Source organism: Enoplosus armatus, chromosome 16, assembly GCF_043641665.1.
Source record: "Enoplosus armatus isolate fEnoArm2 chromosome 16, fEnoArm2.hap1, whole genome shotgun sequence".
Lineage (NCBI taxonomy): Eukaryota > Metazoa > Chordata > Actinopteri > Centrarchiformes > Enoplosidae > Enoplosus > Enoplosus armatus.
Window position 1 is genome coordinate 314,376 of NC_092195.1, and position 18,927 is coordinate 333,302.

The 18,927-nt window shown below is 43.7% G+C and overlaps 1 protein-coding gene across 1 annotated transcript; it reads right to left on the reverse strand.

Annotated features, from left to right (window-relative positions):
* Window positions 1–5,130: 5,130 nt before the first annotated feature.
* On the reverse strand, window positions 5,131–5,910 carry LOC139298514 (uncharacterized). The gene has a single exon (XM_070921157.1). It carries the CDS (start codon window positions 5,908–5,910, stop codon window positions 5,131–5,133), a length of 780 nt encoding a protein of 259 aa, XP_070777258.1.
* Between the last annotated feature and the right edge of the window lie 13,017 nt (window positions 5,911–18,927).

Here is an 18,927-nt window from a genome sequence, read left to right on the forward strand (position 1 = left end):
AGCCCTTTTAAGCCACCAGAGTCAGCAGCACCTAATGTTTATCAAATTATTTCAACTCTCGACATTAGTTAATGTAGAGGAAGATGAAAACGCCACAAATTCCATAATCACATTTAAAAATATATATCAGTCAATAGAGTAAGCACACTAGCATATAACCCCGCCTCTCAACCACTCTGTCTCAGGCTCGCTCACATGAACAACAGTGAAAGTCTACACCAGATATCTATCTGATAGTGCTGTAGCTAAATTTAAGGAAGTGATTCCATCGGCATTAAATTCAATGCCATGTCTCAATACAACTGAGGACTCCTATGCTAACCTTCGTCCCTCTCAAATAGACAATGTTGTTGACAGTGCTGCAGGCTCAATGCGATTGACACTTGACTCTATTGCCCCTCTTAAAAAGAAGATAATAAAACAAAGAAAGTCAGCTCCATGGTATAACACCCAAACCCGCAAATTAAAGCAAACAGTGCAGAAACTTGAAAGGAAATGGCGCTCCACCAAACTAGAGGAATCACGTTTAATTTGGCAAGATAGTCTATTAGAGACAGAATTGATCACCTCCTGTCTTCAGGTGGTACCTTACCTTCAAACACAGGAATCTCAGAAATAGCTGTAAAACCTGATGTATATTTAGATTGCTTTTCTCCCATTGACCTTCACCAAATTACTAAAACTATCTCTTCATCTAAGCCATCAACTTGTCTCTTAGACCCCATCCCAACCTGGCTGCTCAAAGAGGTTTTACCTTTAGTCAGCACTTCTTTACTAGACATGATCAATCTGTCTTTATTAACAGGCTACGTACCACAGTCCTTTAAAGTTGCTGTAATTAAACCTCTTCTTAAAAAGACCACACTTGATCCAGAGGTTTTAGCCAACTATAGACCTATATCTAACCTCCCCTTTCTCTCCAAGATCCTTGAGAAAGCAGTCGCCAACCAGCTGTGTGACTTTCTACATGACAATAGGTTGCTTGAGGACTTTCAGTCAGGTTTCAGAGCTCATCATAGCACAGAGACGGCACTGGTGAAAGTTACAAATGACCTTCTCACTGCATCAGACAAAGGACTTGTCTCTATACTTGTTTTGTTAGATCTTAGTGCTGCATTCGACACCATTGACCATCATATCCTATTACAGAGACTGGAACATTTAATTGGCATCAAAGGAACCGCACTAAGCTGGTTTAAGTCGTATTTATCAGATCGATCTCAGTTTGTACATGTTAACGATGAATCCTCCATGTACGCCAAAGTCAGTCATGGAGTTCCACAAGGTTCTGTGCTTGGACCAATACTATTCACCTTATATATGCTTCCTTTAGGGGATATTATTAGAAAACACTCCATACATTTTCATTGCTATGCAGATGATACCCAGCTATATTTATCGATCAAGCCAGAAGAACCTCATCAGTTAGCCAACCTCCAAGCATGCCTTAAGGACATAAAGACCTGGATGACCTGTAATTATCTGATGTTGAACTCAGACAAGACAGAAGTTATTGTTCTTGGCCCTGAACACCTCAGAAATACAGTATCTAAGGATATTGTTACCCTAGATGGCATTGCCCTGGCCTCCAGCGCCACCGTGAGGAATCTCGGAGTTGTCTTTGATCAGGACATGTCCTTTAACTCCCACGTAAAACAAACTTCACGGACTGCCTTTTTTCACCTCCATAATATTGCAAAAATCAGGAAGATCCTGTCTCAAACAGATGCAGAAAAATTTGTCCATGCATTTGTCACGTCTAGGCTGGATTATTGCAATTCCTTATTATCAGGCTGTCCCAATAAGTCCCTGAGGACTCTCCAGCTGATCCAGAATGCTGCAGCACGTGTACTGACAGGAACCAGGAAAAGAGATCATATTTCTCCTGTATTAGCTTCTCTGCACTGGCTCCCTGTAAAATCTAGAATAGAGTTTAAAATCCTTCTCCTCACCTACAAAGCTCTTACTCTGACACTTTAGAAATAGAGCAGGTCTAGACCGACTCTTTATAATGTTATTACAGAGACGCAACAGCTCCCACCATGAGCAAGCACTTTGGCGACAGTGGCAAGGAAAAACTTCCTTTTAAGAGGCAGAAACCTCGAGCAGAACCAGACTCTAGGTGGGCAGTCATCTGCTTTGACCGGTTGGGTTGGAGAGAGAGAGAGACATAGAGAGGGAGGGGGAAAGAGAGAGTGGGAGAGACAGATACACAAACAGAAAGAGACAGAGAGAGAGATAGACGTAGAGACACAGACAGACAGACAGGCAGACAGGCAGAGATGTAAGGCAGCACTAGCAGTAGAAATAGCAGCTATAATTATAATAATAATGGAAATATGACTAGGAGTTACATCTGTAATAATAGCTGAGATTAATAATAGCAATAACAGCTTTAATGGTAACAGAACTACGACTAAACATAATAACTATAGTTATTGTTGACGACAAAGCATAAAGAAGCTTCGGGGAAGATATAAAGTTAGTAACATGCATTGGAGGGAGATGAATGTGTAAAGATGGAGAGGGAGAGGAGGAAAGCTCAGTGCATCAGGGGAAGTCCCCCAGCAGTCTAGGCCTATAGCAGCATAACAAGGGGGCTGGTCCAGGCAGGCCTGAGCCAGCCCTAACTATAAGCATTATCAAAAAGCAAAGTTTTAAGCCTACTCTTAAAAGTAGAGAGTGTGTCTGCCTCCCAGACCCAAACTGGGAGCCGATTCCACAGGAGAGGAGCTTGATAGCTGAAGGCTCTGGCTCCTGTTCTGCTTTTGGAGACTCTAGGAACCACAAGCAACCCTGCATTCTGGGAGCGCAGTTCTCCAGTGGGGTAATAGGGTACTATGAGCTCTTTAAGATATGATGGTGCCTGACCAGTAAGAGCTTTGTAGGTCAGGAGAAGGATTTTAAACTCTATTCTAGATTTTACAGGGAGCCAGAGCAGCGAAGTTAATACAGGAGAAATATGATCTCTTTTCCTGGTTCCTGTTGAAGAGGTTCTTAGATGTTACAACCGATACCCCCACCCAACGCGGATATTACATTGAGTGATGGCGTTTAGGTTTTCGAACGGACCCCCAAAATCTACACGCAAGACCGCTTTAGCCTGCTTAGTGAGCCTAGTTATGTTCCCAGAATATCATAACACTAGGGCCTATATAGTTGACTATGTGCCAACGACCGGATATTAGCAGGAACATCTGTGTGTGGTAGGTGTTTGAAGATTGGTGGTACCCCAATAAGACCCTGAAGAAAAAGGTCAATACTGGGGGAGGTCCACGGACACTCGCCTGGTTTCACACTGGGCCGCCTCAAATCCCCAAATCCCTAATTTACAATTTAGAGATAAATTGGAATGTACAAAGTACAACCCAGTTTTATTGGAGTTTTATCAAAAAGAGTAAAAGGATACAAAATGTTCAAAAAGAAGAAAATATAACAATCAAGTGACAAAGTCTCACAAACAACCAAGGCAAGAGCCCAAGCAGTCAGTCAGTCAGAGGTGCAGGTCTGCAGAAGTCCTGAGCCTTTGTTCTGCTCTTCCTTTTATAACCTTTACCCCCTGTTCTTGGGGGTCGGGGGACTTTTTCTAAGAAAAACATCTTTGCTCTTGATTGACAACACAATGAGAACATAAACCACATTTTCCATGAGTTTCAACTTCCTTGCTTAGCGAGGGGCGCCTATAGGCCCAAACGTTTGTTGTTTCTCACTTCATAGGGTGTCAGGCAGGTGCAAAAAACAAAGCTTGTAGCTGTACCTACATATTCGGAGAACAGGTTGTCTAAAGTACATCATGACCTTAACTGCTGAACTTAGTTTGAACGTGTTAAACTGAATTTGAACTGTTGAAAGAAGGGGGGGGGGGGGGCTGGAGGCCAGGGCAATGCCATCTAGGGTAACAATATCCTTAGATACTGTGTTTCTGAGGTGTTCAGGGCCAAGAACAATAACTTCTGTCTTGTCCGAGTTCACCATCAGATGATTTCAGGTCATCCAGGTCTTTATGTCCTTAAGGCATGCTTGGAGCTTGGCTAACTGATGAGGTTCTTCTGGCTTGATCGATAAATAGCTGGGTATCATCCGCATAGCAATGAAAATGTATAGAGTGTTTTCTAATGATATCTCCTAAAGGAAGCATATATAAGGTGAATAGTATTGGTCCAAGCACAGAACCTTGTGGAACTCTATGACTGACTTTGGCGTACATGGATGATTCATCGTTAACATGTACAAACTGAGATCGATCTGATAAATACGACTTAAACCAGCTTATTGCGGTTCCTTTGATGCCAATTAAATGTTCCAGTCTCTGTAATAGGATATGATGGTCAATGGTGTGGAATGCAGCACTAAGGTCTAACAAAACAAGTATAGAGACAAGTCCTATGTCTGATGCAGTTAGAAGGTCGTTTGTAACTTTCACCAGTGCTGTCTCTGTGCTATGATGAGCTCTGAAACCTGACTGAAAGTCCTCAAGCAACTTATTGTCATGTAGAAAATCACACAGCTGGTTGGAGACTGCTTTCTCAAGAATCTTGGAGAGAAAGGGAAGGTTAGATATAGGTCTATAGTTGGCTAAAACCTCTGGATCAAAAGTGGGCTTTTTAAGAAGAGGTTTAATTACAGCTACTTTAAAGGACTGTGGTACGTAGCCTGTTAATAAAGACAGATTGATCATGTCTAGTAAAGAAGTGCTGACTAAAGGTAAAACCTCTTTAAGCAGCCAGGTTGGGATGGGGTCTAAGAGACAAGTTGATGGCTTAGATGAAGAGATAGTTTTAGTAATTTGGTGAAGGTCAATGGGAGAAAAGCAATCTAAATATATATCAGGTTTTACAGCTGTTTCTGAAATTCCTGTTTGAAGGTAAGGTACCACCTGAAGACAGGTGATCAATTCTGTCTCTAATAGTTAGAGATGACTTTTTATTGACTCCTCTCCTGTTTATTTTTGATTGAATTAATTTAAGTGGTCAGGGGGCAGACACAGTCATTATAGGGTTTTGGGTGGGTAACTGCTCTAATGGAAGCGCAGATGAGCGCAGAGAAGCGTGTAAGACTGCGACTCTGCCTCCTGGTCTGGACTCTGGGTTGTCACGGTTTTGGTTCACTAATAAAGTCGGTCAGATTTCTCTATATGAGAGCCGCTCCATCCAAAGTGGGATGAATGCCGTCTCTCCTCATCAGACCAGGTCTCCAGAAAGTCCGCCAATTATCTACGAAGCCCACATCGTTTGCTGGACACCACCTCAACAGCCAGCGGTTGAATGATGACATGCGGCTAAACATATCATCACTGGTCAGATTGAGTAGGGGCCCAGAGAAAACTACAGAGTCCAACATAGTTTTTGCAAACGTACACACTGACTCCATGTTAATTTTTGTGACCGATTGCCGTAATCGGAAGTCATTACTGCCGACGTGAATAACAATCTTACTGTATTTACGCTTATCCTTAGCCAGCAGTTTTAAATTTGATTCAATTTCGCCCGCTCTGGCCCCAGGAATACATTTCACTATGGTCGCTGGTGTCGCTAACTTCGCGTTTCTGACTATGGAGCTGCCAATTACCAGAATCTGCTTCTCAGCAGGTGTGTCGCTGAGCGGGGAGAACCTGTTAGAAACATGAAGTGGTTGGTGGTGAACCGTGGGCTTCTGCTTAGGGCTATGCTTCCTTTGGACAGTCACCCAGCCTCCCTGGCTTCCCGGCTGTTCGGGAACTGCAGGGGGACGGCTAGCAGGAGCTACACTGGGTCGGTCCGCACCGGCTGCTGGGGGCTGGCTGACTACAGCCGTCTCCATGGTGTGGAACCGCGCCTCCAACTCACTGAGCCTCGCCTCCAGCACGCTAAATAAGCTACATTTATTACATTTACCATTATCGCTAAAGGAGGTGGGGGAATAACTAAACATCTGACACACCGAGCAGGACAGAGCAGAAGAGTGAGAGGGAGAGAGAGAAGCCATCGCTAGCTGCTAAGCTAATGTAACAGACAGAGTAGTGTGTAAACAACTGTGAGATTAGCAAAGACGTCGCTAACAGAAGGAGAGAACTATCAGTGTTAAGCAGAATTAGTGTACGTTTAAGTGGTTAGCGGCTGATTAGTCGCTGTAATGAAATATATAACAATCAAATATAACTTGTTTGAGCTTAGAGCAGCCAAACACAAATGGTACCAGTGACACAGAAACCGGAAGTGAAGCAATACGCTTACCTTAGTACGTCAGTATGTCAGTATGTCTGAAGAGTGGGAGGAGAATATCCACAGTAAATTTACCATGTCGTGGTCCAAAATGCTGTTTTGCAAATTTTGACTTGGTGGTGGCTCTAGAAGAAAGGAGTGTGACATTGTTGCACCACAAAACCTCTTAGGGAGGAGGTTGGGCAGGTCAACAAAGTGTTTGTCTTTGTCGCGCTAGGCCACTATTTGCTTCCTGTTTCTTACCAACAGTCAGCGTTGGTTTCTTTAAATCCTGACTGCCATCTTGCCCTAACCTAAACCAAGTATTTCTTCTTTTAACAATGACCATTATTGTTTCCCAACCTTAATCAAGTACTTCTTTTAACAATGACTGTGATTGTTTTTTAACTCAAATCCAGTAGCTTTGGAAGTCACTGACAAACATATTTTGTCGTTCATTTTAGAGGAGTATCCTCTTCTGGACCAAGCACTGGGCGGACTGCCTGACTAACACCAACACCAACTTAACTGGATGGCTAAGGCATAGAAATCTCCTGCACTTATTGAACAATAGCCTTATTCGAGCACATTCCTTTCACATTCAGTGTTGTAGCTTTACTTTATTTGTGGTACAATTGCTGTTAACTAAGAGGGACACTGGTTGCTTGGGAAACCCAAAAAAGATCCTCGTTCATATCTGAATGTCATGAGATTGTCATACTACATATAACGTTGGGGCGTAAGGGTTTGCATTAATGTGGTTATTTGTCAGTTTACATGATTATAGCTGTATTTGTTTTAACCACAGGTATTTTGAGTGATTTTAAAATTCAAGATGGTTGCTGTTTTGGCTGCTCCTTATTACAGTCTTATATGAATTGGGTCCTTTTTAAATTAATAAAACAGTTCTTGTCTTTTCTGATCAAACATGCAGTTGATGCTACATGCACATACAGTTGGAGCTAAGCACGTTTTCCCAAGAAACAGTCATTGAAAGGGGCATAGAGAGAGGAGGAAACACTGTTATATCCTACAGTACTACTGTCTCTGAATGTTTAAAATAAAGCCCTGGATGGGTTTAAGTATGCATGACTGCTTGTGGAGAGCATCGAGGGGATTCATTTAAGTCCAATTACATGCTTGTCAGAAGATAGTGGAGGGAGCAACAATGAGCGTCCCTCCTCATTCACCTATATGTACAGTATGTCCTTACATAATTACTGTGAACCCTATCTGAATGTCACAGCACAGATATGTCTTTTCATCATTATAAATTATTCTTTGGCTTGTTTCAGCATAAAAGAAGGTAACAGCAAAAAACAAAAAGTATTTGTCATAACATAAAATGATGGGTAAGCACCGCATTTAATTGTAAAGCTGGAATCTATGTTATGTTATATATTAACATGAAGGTAAATAGCTGTAAATAATTATATTTGAAGTAATAGTTTAATAGTTTAGATTTTGGGAAATGCACTAGGTGCGAAGGCTAGCTGTTTCCCCTTGCTTCCAGTCTTTATGCTAAGCTAGGCTAACCCAATCCTGACTCCGGTTCTGTACTTAACACACAGATTTGAGATTGATATCCATCTGAACATCTCACTCTTAGAAAGAAAGTTAATTTAATTTAAGTATATTTCCCAAAATATTAAACTATTCTGTCAAAAGTAAGACTTTAATTTAAATACAATAACTTCAGAAACAAAGAAGAAAGGTAAAGATGGACAGTAGAAAGAAGAGATAATGTTACTAAATATTGCAGCTACTTATCATGGCAGGTTGGGGTGGGAAAGTACGCAAAATGCACAGTTCGGTATTTACCTTGGTTTTGGGGTCACGCTTTGGCACATTTTTGGTTTCATTTCATTAAACATTCAACAGTGGCTCATTGGTCATAATCCTTATTGTAACAGTTGATGCACTCCAATACTGAGAGAAAAACAAATCACAAACATAAATATCAGAAATGCTCCCTCGGAAGACTAACCTGTTGATGATAATTCCTCAACAACTGCAGCTTGCAATGATTAATACAGGGCAGGCATAATGGACTGACTGAAGATGCACACATGAAGGCACATTGTTGCAGGGCTCAAGCACTTTGACCACATGCTTAAATTCTGTATTCTCTATATGGTCTCTATATGGTTGCATATCCACATCAATAAACACTCCTATGTTATTAGTTAGTGCTTTGGCACTGTCCGAATCTGTAGTGAGAGACTGCCTGAACATTGTGGGGAGAGGTACTTGCCCTCCAGTCTGTTTTTGTCTTGTTCCAGTAATCAACACATGTGGGTGATGCCGTCGTAAATTACACGTTTGAAGTGTATCCACAGACATGCCCGACAACACCATTACACGTAATGGCAGATATCCTGTAATATTCTGAAGCAGCCAGACAATTAGAAGAAAAAATCACCCATAGGGACCTGAAGTCAAACTTCTGTTGTTAAAACGCCAAAGAATAACACTGCAATGTACATGATCTGGGGTTGGGCAATTAATGCCCTAAAACCGACGTTCTGAATCTCTCACTGACCTAATTGTAGCAGCCCTTGGTATGGTCAAAACGGCAGAAAGTCTCGACAGGTGCAATCATTTATTCGTCTGGACGAACAGTATGAAAAGCATTTCTTTGACACCGTGAAAACTAAAAAGCAAACACAAAAAATCGCTGCTCACTATTCCTTTCGACAACACAAGGCTGCAAACGAGTCATTTACATACATACAAACATACATATTTTAACAGTGTGACAGTTGCCTATGAAAATGTTATAGCCCCCGACTTTCTTAACAATTTAAACAAAGAAAAATACGACATACTTTGCTCCGCTTACCAAGGGTGCAAAAAACCTGGGGAAACCCAACAGACCCGGCTCACATGAAGTGCTGCTAGCTTGGATGCGAATGTGTTGTTATGAATCTTAATCACACAGGTTCCCGGGCTTACTGAACTTTAAACATACAGATTACCGGACTTCAGGAATCAAAACACACACCTAGTGGTCATTTACACTCCCACCAAATCTTGTTATGATGAATAAACTCAGTGAGGTAAACAAACTGAGTAAATCATACATGATTTCTAGACTATGATAAACAAACACACTTAAAAAGGTATAGGTGGGTTCAGTGGCGAGCCGTGCATTTCACACCTAGGCCTTCAGTGATGTCCTACACTGAATGAATCCACCTCTTAATACCATCATTATGACGCCATGGCTCTCGAAACCATACATTTATATAGAAACAAACATAGTCAAGTACAACTACTTTATTTCCAGAGCATTTAAAATCAATACACCCGTATTAACAATTAAGTGTAGTAAAATAAAAGTTATATGTTCGCTTGGATACTGTCACAACTTAAAAATAAAAGGCAATCAGTCTACAAAGTTTTAAGTCCACTAAACAGCACATTGTCGCACCCGCAAAGCAGTTTTCTTCTCCTCCTTCAGCCATTGTGGGTTGAAAAAAAACAGCGAAATTAATGGGACACCAGCTTCCATTTGGTTAACTGCACTCTAATAGCGCTGCCTCTCACTAGTGCGTATCCAATCAGAGAACGTGAACGTGTCACGTTCAACGTGATACCTGCTAGCTGGCCCTGATGTCGCCAACTCGAAATCTGATTGGTTATCACAATCTGTCTGTTTCAGTTCATTTAAGTGTACGGGCGCCCCCACTGTTAATTCTGAAGGCCTTGGGAAGATTTCTTGGAGCCTGGCAACACATGACAGCTGAAATATGATTGGATGAAAGCTCTAACATAAATATACAATGCTGGAAGCAGCGCAACCAAGAGGAAAGCTATGAAATGAAGAGAAAAGACTATGAGGAATAATTTAATACATATTTATGAAAAAAAAATATTAAAAATGAAATTTATGTTCTGATGATGTTTAGGCCAGCAGAGAAGGCCTTGCTGGCCCTGACGGCTCACCACTGGGTGGGTTACATGTACAGCTAGACTCTAGATCACGTTAACAAATAGGTAGACTAACATGTCTGATGTAAGTGTACGTTGAATGATGGACTGATAGTTAATTATTCACTTTCAAGGAGGAGCACCAGCTTCTGGATTGGCCGTGCAATGATTGAGGGTTTGGAGGGATGGTCCTGTTTCCTCGTTAATTTTCGCTCCCCTGCTTGTACCTTGACTCGACGACTATCAGTCCCTTGTGTAGTTTCAACCACTCGTCCAAGCTGCCACTGGTTCCTCGGAAGTGGGTCTTCTTTGATGATGACGATGTCATTCACTTTCAGGTTGCGCCAGGGTACATGCCACTTTTGCCTTAAGGCACGTTCAGGAGGTATCCTTTTCTCCAGAACTGTTCAATCAAATATTGTACTCGTAGCCATCTTTTTGCAGCATACATGTCTTCTTTCACAAAGTTTCCCGGAGGTGGTAGAGCAACCTTAGATTTCATCAAGATGAGGTGGTTTGGGGTCAAGGGTTCCAGTGACTTGGGATCGTTGATTCCATCAATGTTTAATGGGCAGCCATTGACAATGGCCATGGCTTCATAGAACAGTATTCTAAGGGAAGCATCATCAAGTCTGCCTGGACACTGAGCTATTGTAACGCTCAACACGTTGCAGATGGTCCGAATCTGCCGCTCCCAGATGCCACCTGCATGACTCGCTGAAGGAGCATTAAAAATTAACTCACACTGCTTATCTGCCAAGAAGGCTTCCAGTGCCTGGGTATCACATTGCTTAAGGGTTTCTTTGAGCTCATTTTTGGCTCCCACAAAGTTTGTGCCCTGATCACAGCGGAGTTGGCAAACAGCTCCTCTAAGGCTGATAAAGCACCTTAAGACGATGATGAAAGAGTCCGTGGACATATCTTCAAGCATTTCGATATGAACTGCTCGAGAAGACAAACATGTGAAGATGAGACCATACCTCTTGTACTCTTTACGACCCCGCTTGATGACAAATGGGCCAAAGCAGTCCATTCCACAACATGAAAGGAGCTGAGACTTCAACACGTTCTCTGGGGAGTTCAGACATTTGTTCTTCCTCAGCTGGGCGTCTACGTTTCCGGCATTGCACACACCTGTGTATCAACTTGGCAACTGATTTGCTCCTACCATTGTCCCAAAATCCGTTGGCTCTGAGTTCCATTAGGGTTTGGCTTCGGCCCTGATGGCAGATCTGGACATGGTAGTGAATCAGAATCAGCTTGGTGATGTGGCTGTCTTTCGGGAGAATAATAGGGTGCTTTAATTCTTGACTGAGGGTCAACATTTTCAGTCTTCCACCAACCCGAAGAAGTCCCCCATCCAGAATAGGGTTGAGACACAGAAGAGGACTTGAACTTGGAAGACTGTCTCCTTGAAAACCCCTTTGAAGTACCTTTAAGTCTTGGGGAAAGGCTTGATCCTGTACGAGCTTAATCACTACCTGAGCAGCCCTCCTACGTTCTTCAACAGTCACAAGATCGTCGTCCGGTAACGTAGCTCAACAGTACGCTCCCCCTGCTGGAGTCCTCTGGTAACTACTACTACTGGTGTTAGAATGACATTTTGAGTATACAACATAATAAAACACAAAAATACTGTACTCTTTAACTGCTGCAACTGACAGTAAACATTATAACCATAAACTATGATATATCATGAAAGTGCTCATATGTCAGAACGTAAACAATACTCAATATGAGGCCATAAAATGTTACTTTGCTGCCTAATCTGACCTGCTGGCAATGCACATTATTCCATCCATCACACATGAAACCTTCGTGCCTCATTGTTGATGTATGCCAACACTACCTGAGAGTCAGTCCAGAAGGTCTTCATCAATTTCCATCTCCAGTTAAGTTTTCAGCAGAACACTCATCCTGGCTGAAGTGACCGCAGCTGAGAGTTCCAACCTCGGGATGCTTGTGATCTTAGTAGGTGCGACCCTTGCTTTGGCCATTACAAGACTGCAATGTATTTTGTTTTTGTCATTCTTGTACCTGAGGTAGGAACATGCACCATATCCCACATTAATGGCATCTGAGAAGTGATGCAGTTCCACCCTAGTCTTGAGGATGGTAACATACCCAGGTGTTACCATCCTCAAGACTACGACTTCCTTTAACCTTTGAAGACCATTCTTCAACTCCTCCCACCGTGAATGCAAGTTCTCAGGAAGTAGATCATCCCATCCAATGCCTCTATGACACAGCTCCTGCAGGATGCACTTTCCACTGAGGGTGAAGGGAGCCACAAAACCTAGTGGATCATACAACGAGGCAACAGACAGAAGACCACGGCAAGTTGGTGGCTGGTCCTTTGCGTCAATGTTGAAGGTGTCGTTTTCGACCACTGAATGCCAAGTTTTTGTCCTTCTGGTGTTGCATCTGGGTGAAGGTTGAGAGGATCAGTGGTTACTGCTCTTTCTGAAGGGGCTACACAGGAGAGGGCCTCCCTTTGGTTTGAGTTGAACTTGTGCAGACGTAGGCCTGCGATTTTGCACAGCTCCTGTGCTTGGGCGATCAGTTCCTTAGCCTCTTCGACCAATAGAACGCTGGTCAACCCATTGTTTACATAGAAGTTCTTCTCAATGAAGGCTGATGCTAAAGAGTAGTCGTCTTTGTGTTGCCGTGCCAGATACTTCAGCCCGAAGTTGGCGCATCCAGGTGAGGAGGCAGCACCAAAGAGGTGGACTGTCATTCTATACTCCTGTGGTTCTGCTTCCAACTGTCCACCCTCCCACCAGAGGAACCTCAGGTAGTTGCGAACTTCAAGTGAGACATAGAATTGGTGGAACATCCTTTCAATGTCGCAGATCACAGCCACTATTTCTCTTGTTAAGCGACAAAGAACTCCAACCAGAGAGTTGATTAGGTCAGGACCTGTCAGTAGTGTGTCGTTCAGAGAGATGCTGCGGAACCTTGCTGAGCAATCAAAGACAAGTCTTAGTCTGCCAGGCTTCTTGGGGTGGTACACCCCGTGATGAGGAATGTACCACACGTTCTCACCTTCAGAAGCCGAAGGGGCTGGCTCTGCATCGCCTTTGCTGATGGTTTCTTCCATGAAGGCTGTGTAATGGTCGAAATACTGTTTGTTGGCCTTTAACTTCATTTTTAAGTGTTGCAGCCGAATAGTAGCCAGCTTCTTATTGTTTGGTAGTGACGGTGGGCCACTGCCCTTGAAGGGGAGGGGCATCTGGTAGTGTCCATCTTCCTTCTGCTTAATATTGTCACTAAGGAGCTGTACGAAGCGAACATCATCTTGAGATACATACTTATCCTCATAGCTCCTTTCGTTGAAGTCTGATTCCACGACTTTCAGCACATCAGTAGCTGGTGGCATTGGTATCTCCTTCACTGCAACTCGATGTGCAAAGCTCTGTTTTCCCTGACTATCCAAGTGGGGATTGGCTGACCCTATAAGTCTCCATCCGAGCACCGTCCTTTGTGCGCAAGGTTCATTTTCCCCACCTGTGATGACCTCCAAGGGAGCCAAAGCTGATGGGCAGTCATAACCAATTAGCAATCCCACCTCGCAGTCTTGGAGTGGTGGCAACTTGTTCATTAAGGGTTTGAGGCCACTGGAGCACTGTCCTTTTAGTAGGGATGTGAGACTTATCCACTGGAATGAAGTCTCGCATGTAGGCCTGTTGTAGTTGGACGTAGGTTTCAGAGTGGAGTCCTCGAGCTTGTAGACCACGAGCGGTCTTACTTGCTATGACCATGTTGACTGCAGTCATTGTACTGAGTTTCAGCTGCACGGATCGAGTGTCCACATTTACTTCAGCAACCAAATCTTCCAAATGAGGTTGTGTGTCGAGTAGGGCATAGGTGAGAATTTCTCTCTGGGGCTCCGTTACTGATGACAAAAGAACTGGTACAATGCTGGAGGTGGCAGACACATGCTGTGTCAATGCGTGGGTCATAACCTTGTGGATTTCTTTGCTGGCATGGTCTCCTGTGGCTACGCAATCTTTGCTTGATGTTTCCACAGGTCTTTTGTTTGTCTCTATGCGCAAGCAGGTTGGATGACGTCATCCAACCTGCTTGCGAAGGTGTGTCGTCTTTTGTGAAAGATTTGCGGGCGGCATGATGGCGCAGTGGTTAGCACTGTCGCACGGGAGGTGAAGCTGGCTAGAGCGGGTTGGGGGTTCGATCCCCGGCTGCCCCCGTCATGTCGAAGTGTCCTTGAGCAAGACACTGAACCCTAAGTTGCTCCCGATGGAGACCAGCACCTTGCATGGCAGCTCGGTCGACATTGGTGTGTGAATGTGTGAGTGAATGGGTGAATGAGACTTAGCTGTAAAGCGCTTTGGGAACCGTGAAGGTTGAAAAGCGCTATATAAGTGAGATCATTTACCATTTACCATTTATTTCTTTCCTGCAAAGGTTTGAGGTTTCCAGTGTCCCAGAGGTGGGGTTCTTCATTTAAGCACTTGTGTTGAGTGCCTTGCCTCTCTTGGGAAGCCTTTCGTCTGTGGTTTTGGTGTTCATCAGAAGGGGGGAGGCAATGGGATTACCTTGAAGGAAATCTGCAAACTCTCTGAGTGCTATAGAGTCATTCACAGCTATCTTGGGCCACTTCATGAGCTTGTCTCTAAAGGCTCTTTGGACAATAAAGGGACTTCCATACCTATCTTGTAGGACTGCCCAGGCACCCTGATATGCATCTTCTGAGTTTCAGTAGAAAAATCCTTCCACAGCTTTGCGCACCTCCCCTGCAAGGTAGCTCTTTAGATAGAGCAATTTTTCTCCAGCTGGGAGGGGCTTCTGGCCGATAAGGGCCATGAAGGATATCTTCCAGTCTATGAACTTTCAGAATCAGAATCAGAAATACTTTATTGATCCCCGGGGGAAAATTGTACAGTACCGGTGCTCCCATTCAAGATTAGAACGTAGCATAAATTTTGAGCTAAAGTATGCGCAAAATATAAAAATAAGAAATAGAAAATAAAAAATAAAGATAAAAATATACACAGGGTCACCAATAAACATTATTGGTTCTGGGACAGGTAGACGGTTTGGGGTAAGTGAACTTGCAATTGCTTGGGTGAGGCTGACCTCTTCCTGAGTTGTTGGCCCTACGGGAAATACAGGATAAGGCTGGAATGGTGCAGCTTGTGGATTTAGTGGAGTTCTAAATTCTGTATTCTGGCAGCCATATTGAATTTTGTGTTCAGTCTCTTCCTCACAACTTTCAAGACCGTCAAAATTGTTGTACGCTCTCACTCGAGCTGCTGCTACCTTTATTTCATTGTCTGCTTGGAGCTGTTGTAACCTTGTTTTTTCCTCCTCTAGCTTTAATTTCATTTCAGCCTCCCTCTGCTTGATTTCTGCAAGCATTTATGTTTCTTTGAGTTTCCATTCACTCTCCAGTTTATCGAGTCTTGCTTGTTGGGCGTGTATTCTTCGCATAGCTTTTGCCTGTTCTACTTTGGCTGCAAGGTCTGCTTCTGCATCTGCACGTTTGCTAGAGGACCTGGAGGTGGTGCTTGAGTGGTTACCTGATTCTTGTGATGACTCTGATTAGTGTGTCCGTTTCCAAAGACAGGCCCATACTCATCCTTATTTAGCACCATCCTCACCCTCTCCTTCTCAAATTGGTCATTGAAAGCCTCATCTATATTTTCTAGTCGTTTGCTGATGAGGTCACAAATCTCAGCTGTCAGAGTGACACATGCATCCATTCTCTTGACAACATCTGGAGTGGTAGTATGGTTGCAACAAATGGGCTCATAATGTTGGTGTACTATGTCGTGTTTACATTTAATGTCCTTTTGGTTTCTATCAAGGTCTTCAGATGAGCACAGAGCCTTTAGATCCACTCTAATCTCCTTTGCTGTTTGCTTCCAAGTGTCACAGGCTTTATTGAAAGCCTTTTCATTTTTCTTTGCTTCCTGTTTATGTAACTCTTGGCCCTTTTTTGTTAAACTTCACTCACAAGAGCTGGACCTGGCCTGTTGTGTCTCGGGAGGGTTGTCTGTTTCATTGGCAGGTGATGACATCTTGTCTGTCTTGTGCATCTGTTTGTACTGTAACTATAGCCTTAGAGTGTATTATGTCTGGACTCAAATGTAGATGAGTAGTTGCCTGATTCTTATCTTTAGGATTATGACACTACTCACATCAGACATTTACACTTTGCGGACACACTAAGGTTAGCAAACAGGGACAATGCAAAACATCATGAACAGGAATACTGCTAGTACTTTACAGTCAGACAATTTTCCCTTCAAATATTGTTACAGGTTCAGGAATTTAGATGAGATGATGTTGACCTTAGCTGCACTCTTAGACCTTGTAACTCTCAACCTTAAGATTCTAGCCTTAACACTATTAAGAGTACATTCAATACAATCACACATTCACTCTGTATTTGTACAACGTCTCATGTGGTGAATTAGCTGAACAGGGAGCTGTAAGTCCTTTACTACATCAACTTTAATCCTGCATGTGTGTCTGTGGTTAATATTACCAGCCAAAGTCTATCACAGCAGCTGTGGCATCTGTACATTGGTGTGCAGGACGTTGATGATTTTGGCACATGCGTGGAGATGGCTCGGACGTAGCGTAGAGTTTTCACTGTAGCAGCCCTCGGTATGGTAAAAACAGCAGAGAGTCTCGACAGGTGCAATCATTTATTCGGCTGGACGAACAGCATCTCTTTGACACCATGAAAACTAAAAAGCAAATACAAAAAATCGCTGCTCACTATTCCTTTCGACAACACAAGGCTGCAAACGAGTCATTTACATACATACAAACATACATATTTTAACAGTGTGACAGTTGCCTATGAAAATGTTATAGCCTCCGACCTTCTTAACAATTTAAACAAAGAAAAATACAACATACCTCGCTCCGCTTACCAAGGGTGCAAAAAACCTGGGGAAACCCCACAGACCCGGCTCACATGAAGTGCTGCTAGCTTGGATGCGAATGTGTTGTTGTGAATCTTAACCACACAGGTTCCCGGGCTTACCGAATTTTAAATATACAGATTACCGGGCTTCAGGAATCAAAACACACACCTAGTGGTCATTTACACTAATTGTCTTGTAACGGCCCCTCTGCTTGGTTTGCCCTGCTGTTGTGGTGTTTTCTGTCTACAGGGCTGTATGCTTGCCGCACTGTAATCAGTGGCAGGGGATGCACCTGGGCACGGTGCCCCATGCATGAAGGCAGGAGCAGCAGCCAGTTTAGAGAGATCTCCTCTCCCCACACAAGTCTGTGTTGTGACTTTTGTTCTATTTTCTTTGTTTTTTTACAACAGAACACCCATGCTACACACTTTCACTCATCCACTTCCAACACGTTCCTTCCAACAAGTTATCCTTTTATTGATCTCTCTTAGGGAAATATCTGCATTTAACCCATCCTAAGTGTTAGGAGCAGTGGGCGGTCACTGTGCTGCGCCAGGGGACCAACTCCAGTTCTAAGCGAGTGCCTTGGTCAAGGGCACTGACAAGAGAATTAACCCAACATGTTTTTGATGGCAGGGGAAACCGGAGGAAACCCACGTAAACACGGGGAGATCATGCAAACTCCACACAGAAAGGCCCTGCCTCCCTTTATAGATTTGTCCTGCCTATTTGTTTGTATTTCTTTTCAATAAATTTGTTGTAAATTAAGTACTTCATTATTAAGCATTCCTGTGTGTCTCCTGTTCTTTCAGTCTTAGAGAAGGCGGCGCACTGGTGGCAGCCTGTTACAGCAGCTCCATAACTTTCGATCTGTTCTTAGTCTCTTAAGTGTGTTTTTTTGTGTACTTTACACGGACCCCTGAGCAAGTACGCAACTATGGATGGTCATCTGGTGACATTAGTAGTTTGCCTCTTGCTGTTTTTCTGACTTTTGGACTCGGCCTCGGGAAACTCATTAATTCACGGATCCATTGTTTACACTCGGGATCAGCTGTTAGCCCTGAGCCGCACACCGCTTCTCAGCGCGGAGAGACCGGACATCCCCGTAGAGATAAGGAGAAGGAGGAGAGGCTGCAGAGCTGGAGTAAAGAGCCGGGAGCGGAAAAGACGGTAAAAACCATGTATACTGTCTGTCATCATGGGGAACGTAAGATCACTCCCCAACAAGATGGACGAGCTAACGGTGCTAACCCGGCTTCAGAGGGAGTATCGTGAGTGCAGTCTCATTTGCTTCACCGAGACGTGGCTGAATGAACTTTCCCCGGACTCAAACGCAACCCTGGATGGCTTTCATCTTATTCGGGCCGACAGGAAAGCTGCGGAGAGCGGTAAGAAGAAGGGCGGGGGTATTGCTATGTTTGTGAACGAGAGAGGACTTAAGAAGATCTCTGAACATGGAAAAGGTGAGGGGAGACACCAGGACAGTGGAGACAGGGACTGGGCTAACAAACTAAACCTGTTTTTCAACAGATTCAGGAGTTCACCGTCACCTGGCTTCATGGACAATCGACTACCTCACCAACAGACCACAGTTTGTGAGGCTCTGACGTGGTTGTCTGCAGCACTGGGGCCTCTTCACCCTCTACACCTCGGACTTCAGACACAACACTGTAAATTGTCACATCCAGAAGTTCTCTGATGACACTGCCATCGTTGGATGTGTGTCTGAGGGGAACGGCCTCCCCCCCCCCCAAGACAGTCACTCCTCAAAGGAACGGGACAGGAAGTCAGCCACAACATTCTTGTGTCCTGGTCTGTACTGGATCCTGAAACGATATGGCTGTAGCTTTGTCCATCTCTGCAGCTTGCTTTGATGTGGTCGGGTTGCGCTCTTTTATCCAGGTCCAAAGGTCGGG

Excerpts from the sequence above, each read along its gene's own strand:
- LOC139298514 (XM_070921157.1), bottom strand. The coding sequence starts at position 5,910 with ATGTTTAGTTATTCCCCCACCTCCTTTAGCGATAATGGTAAATGTAAT.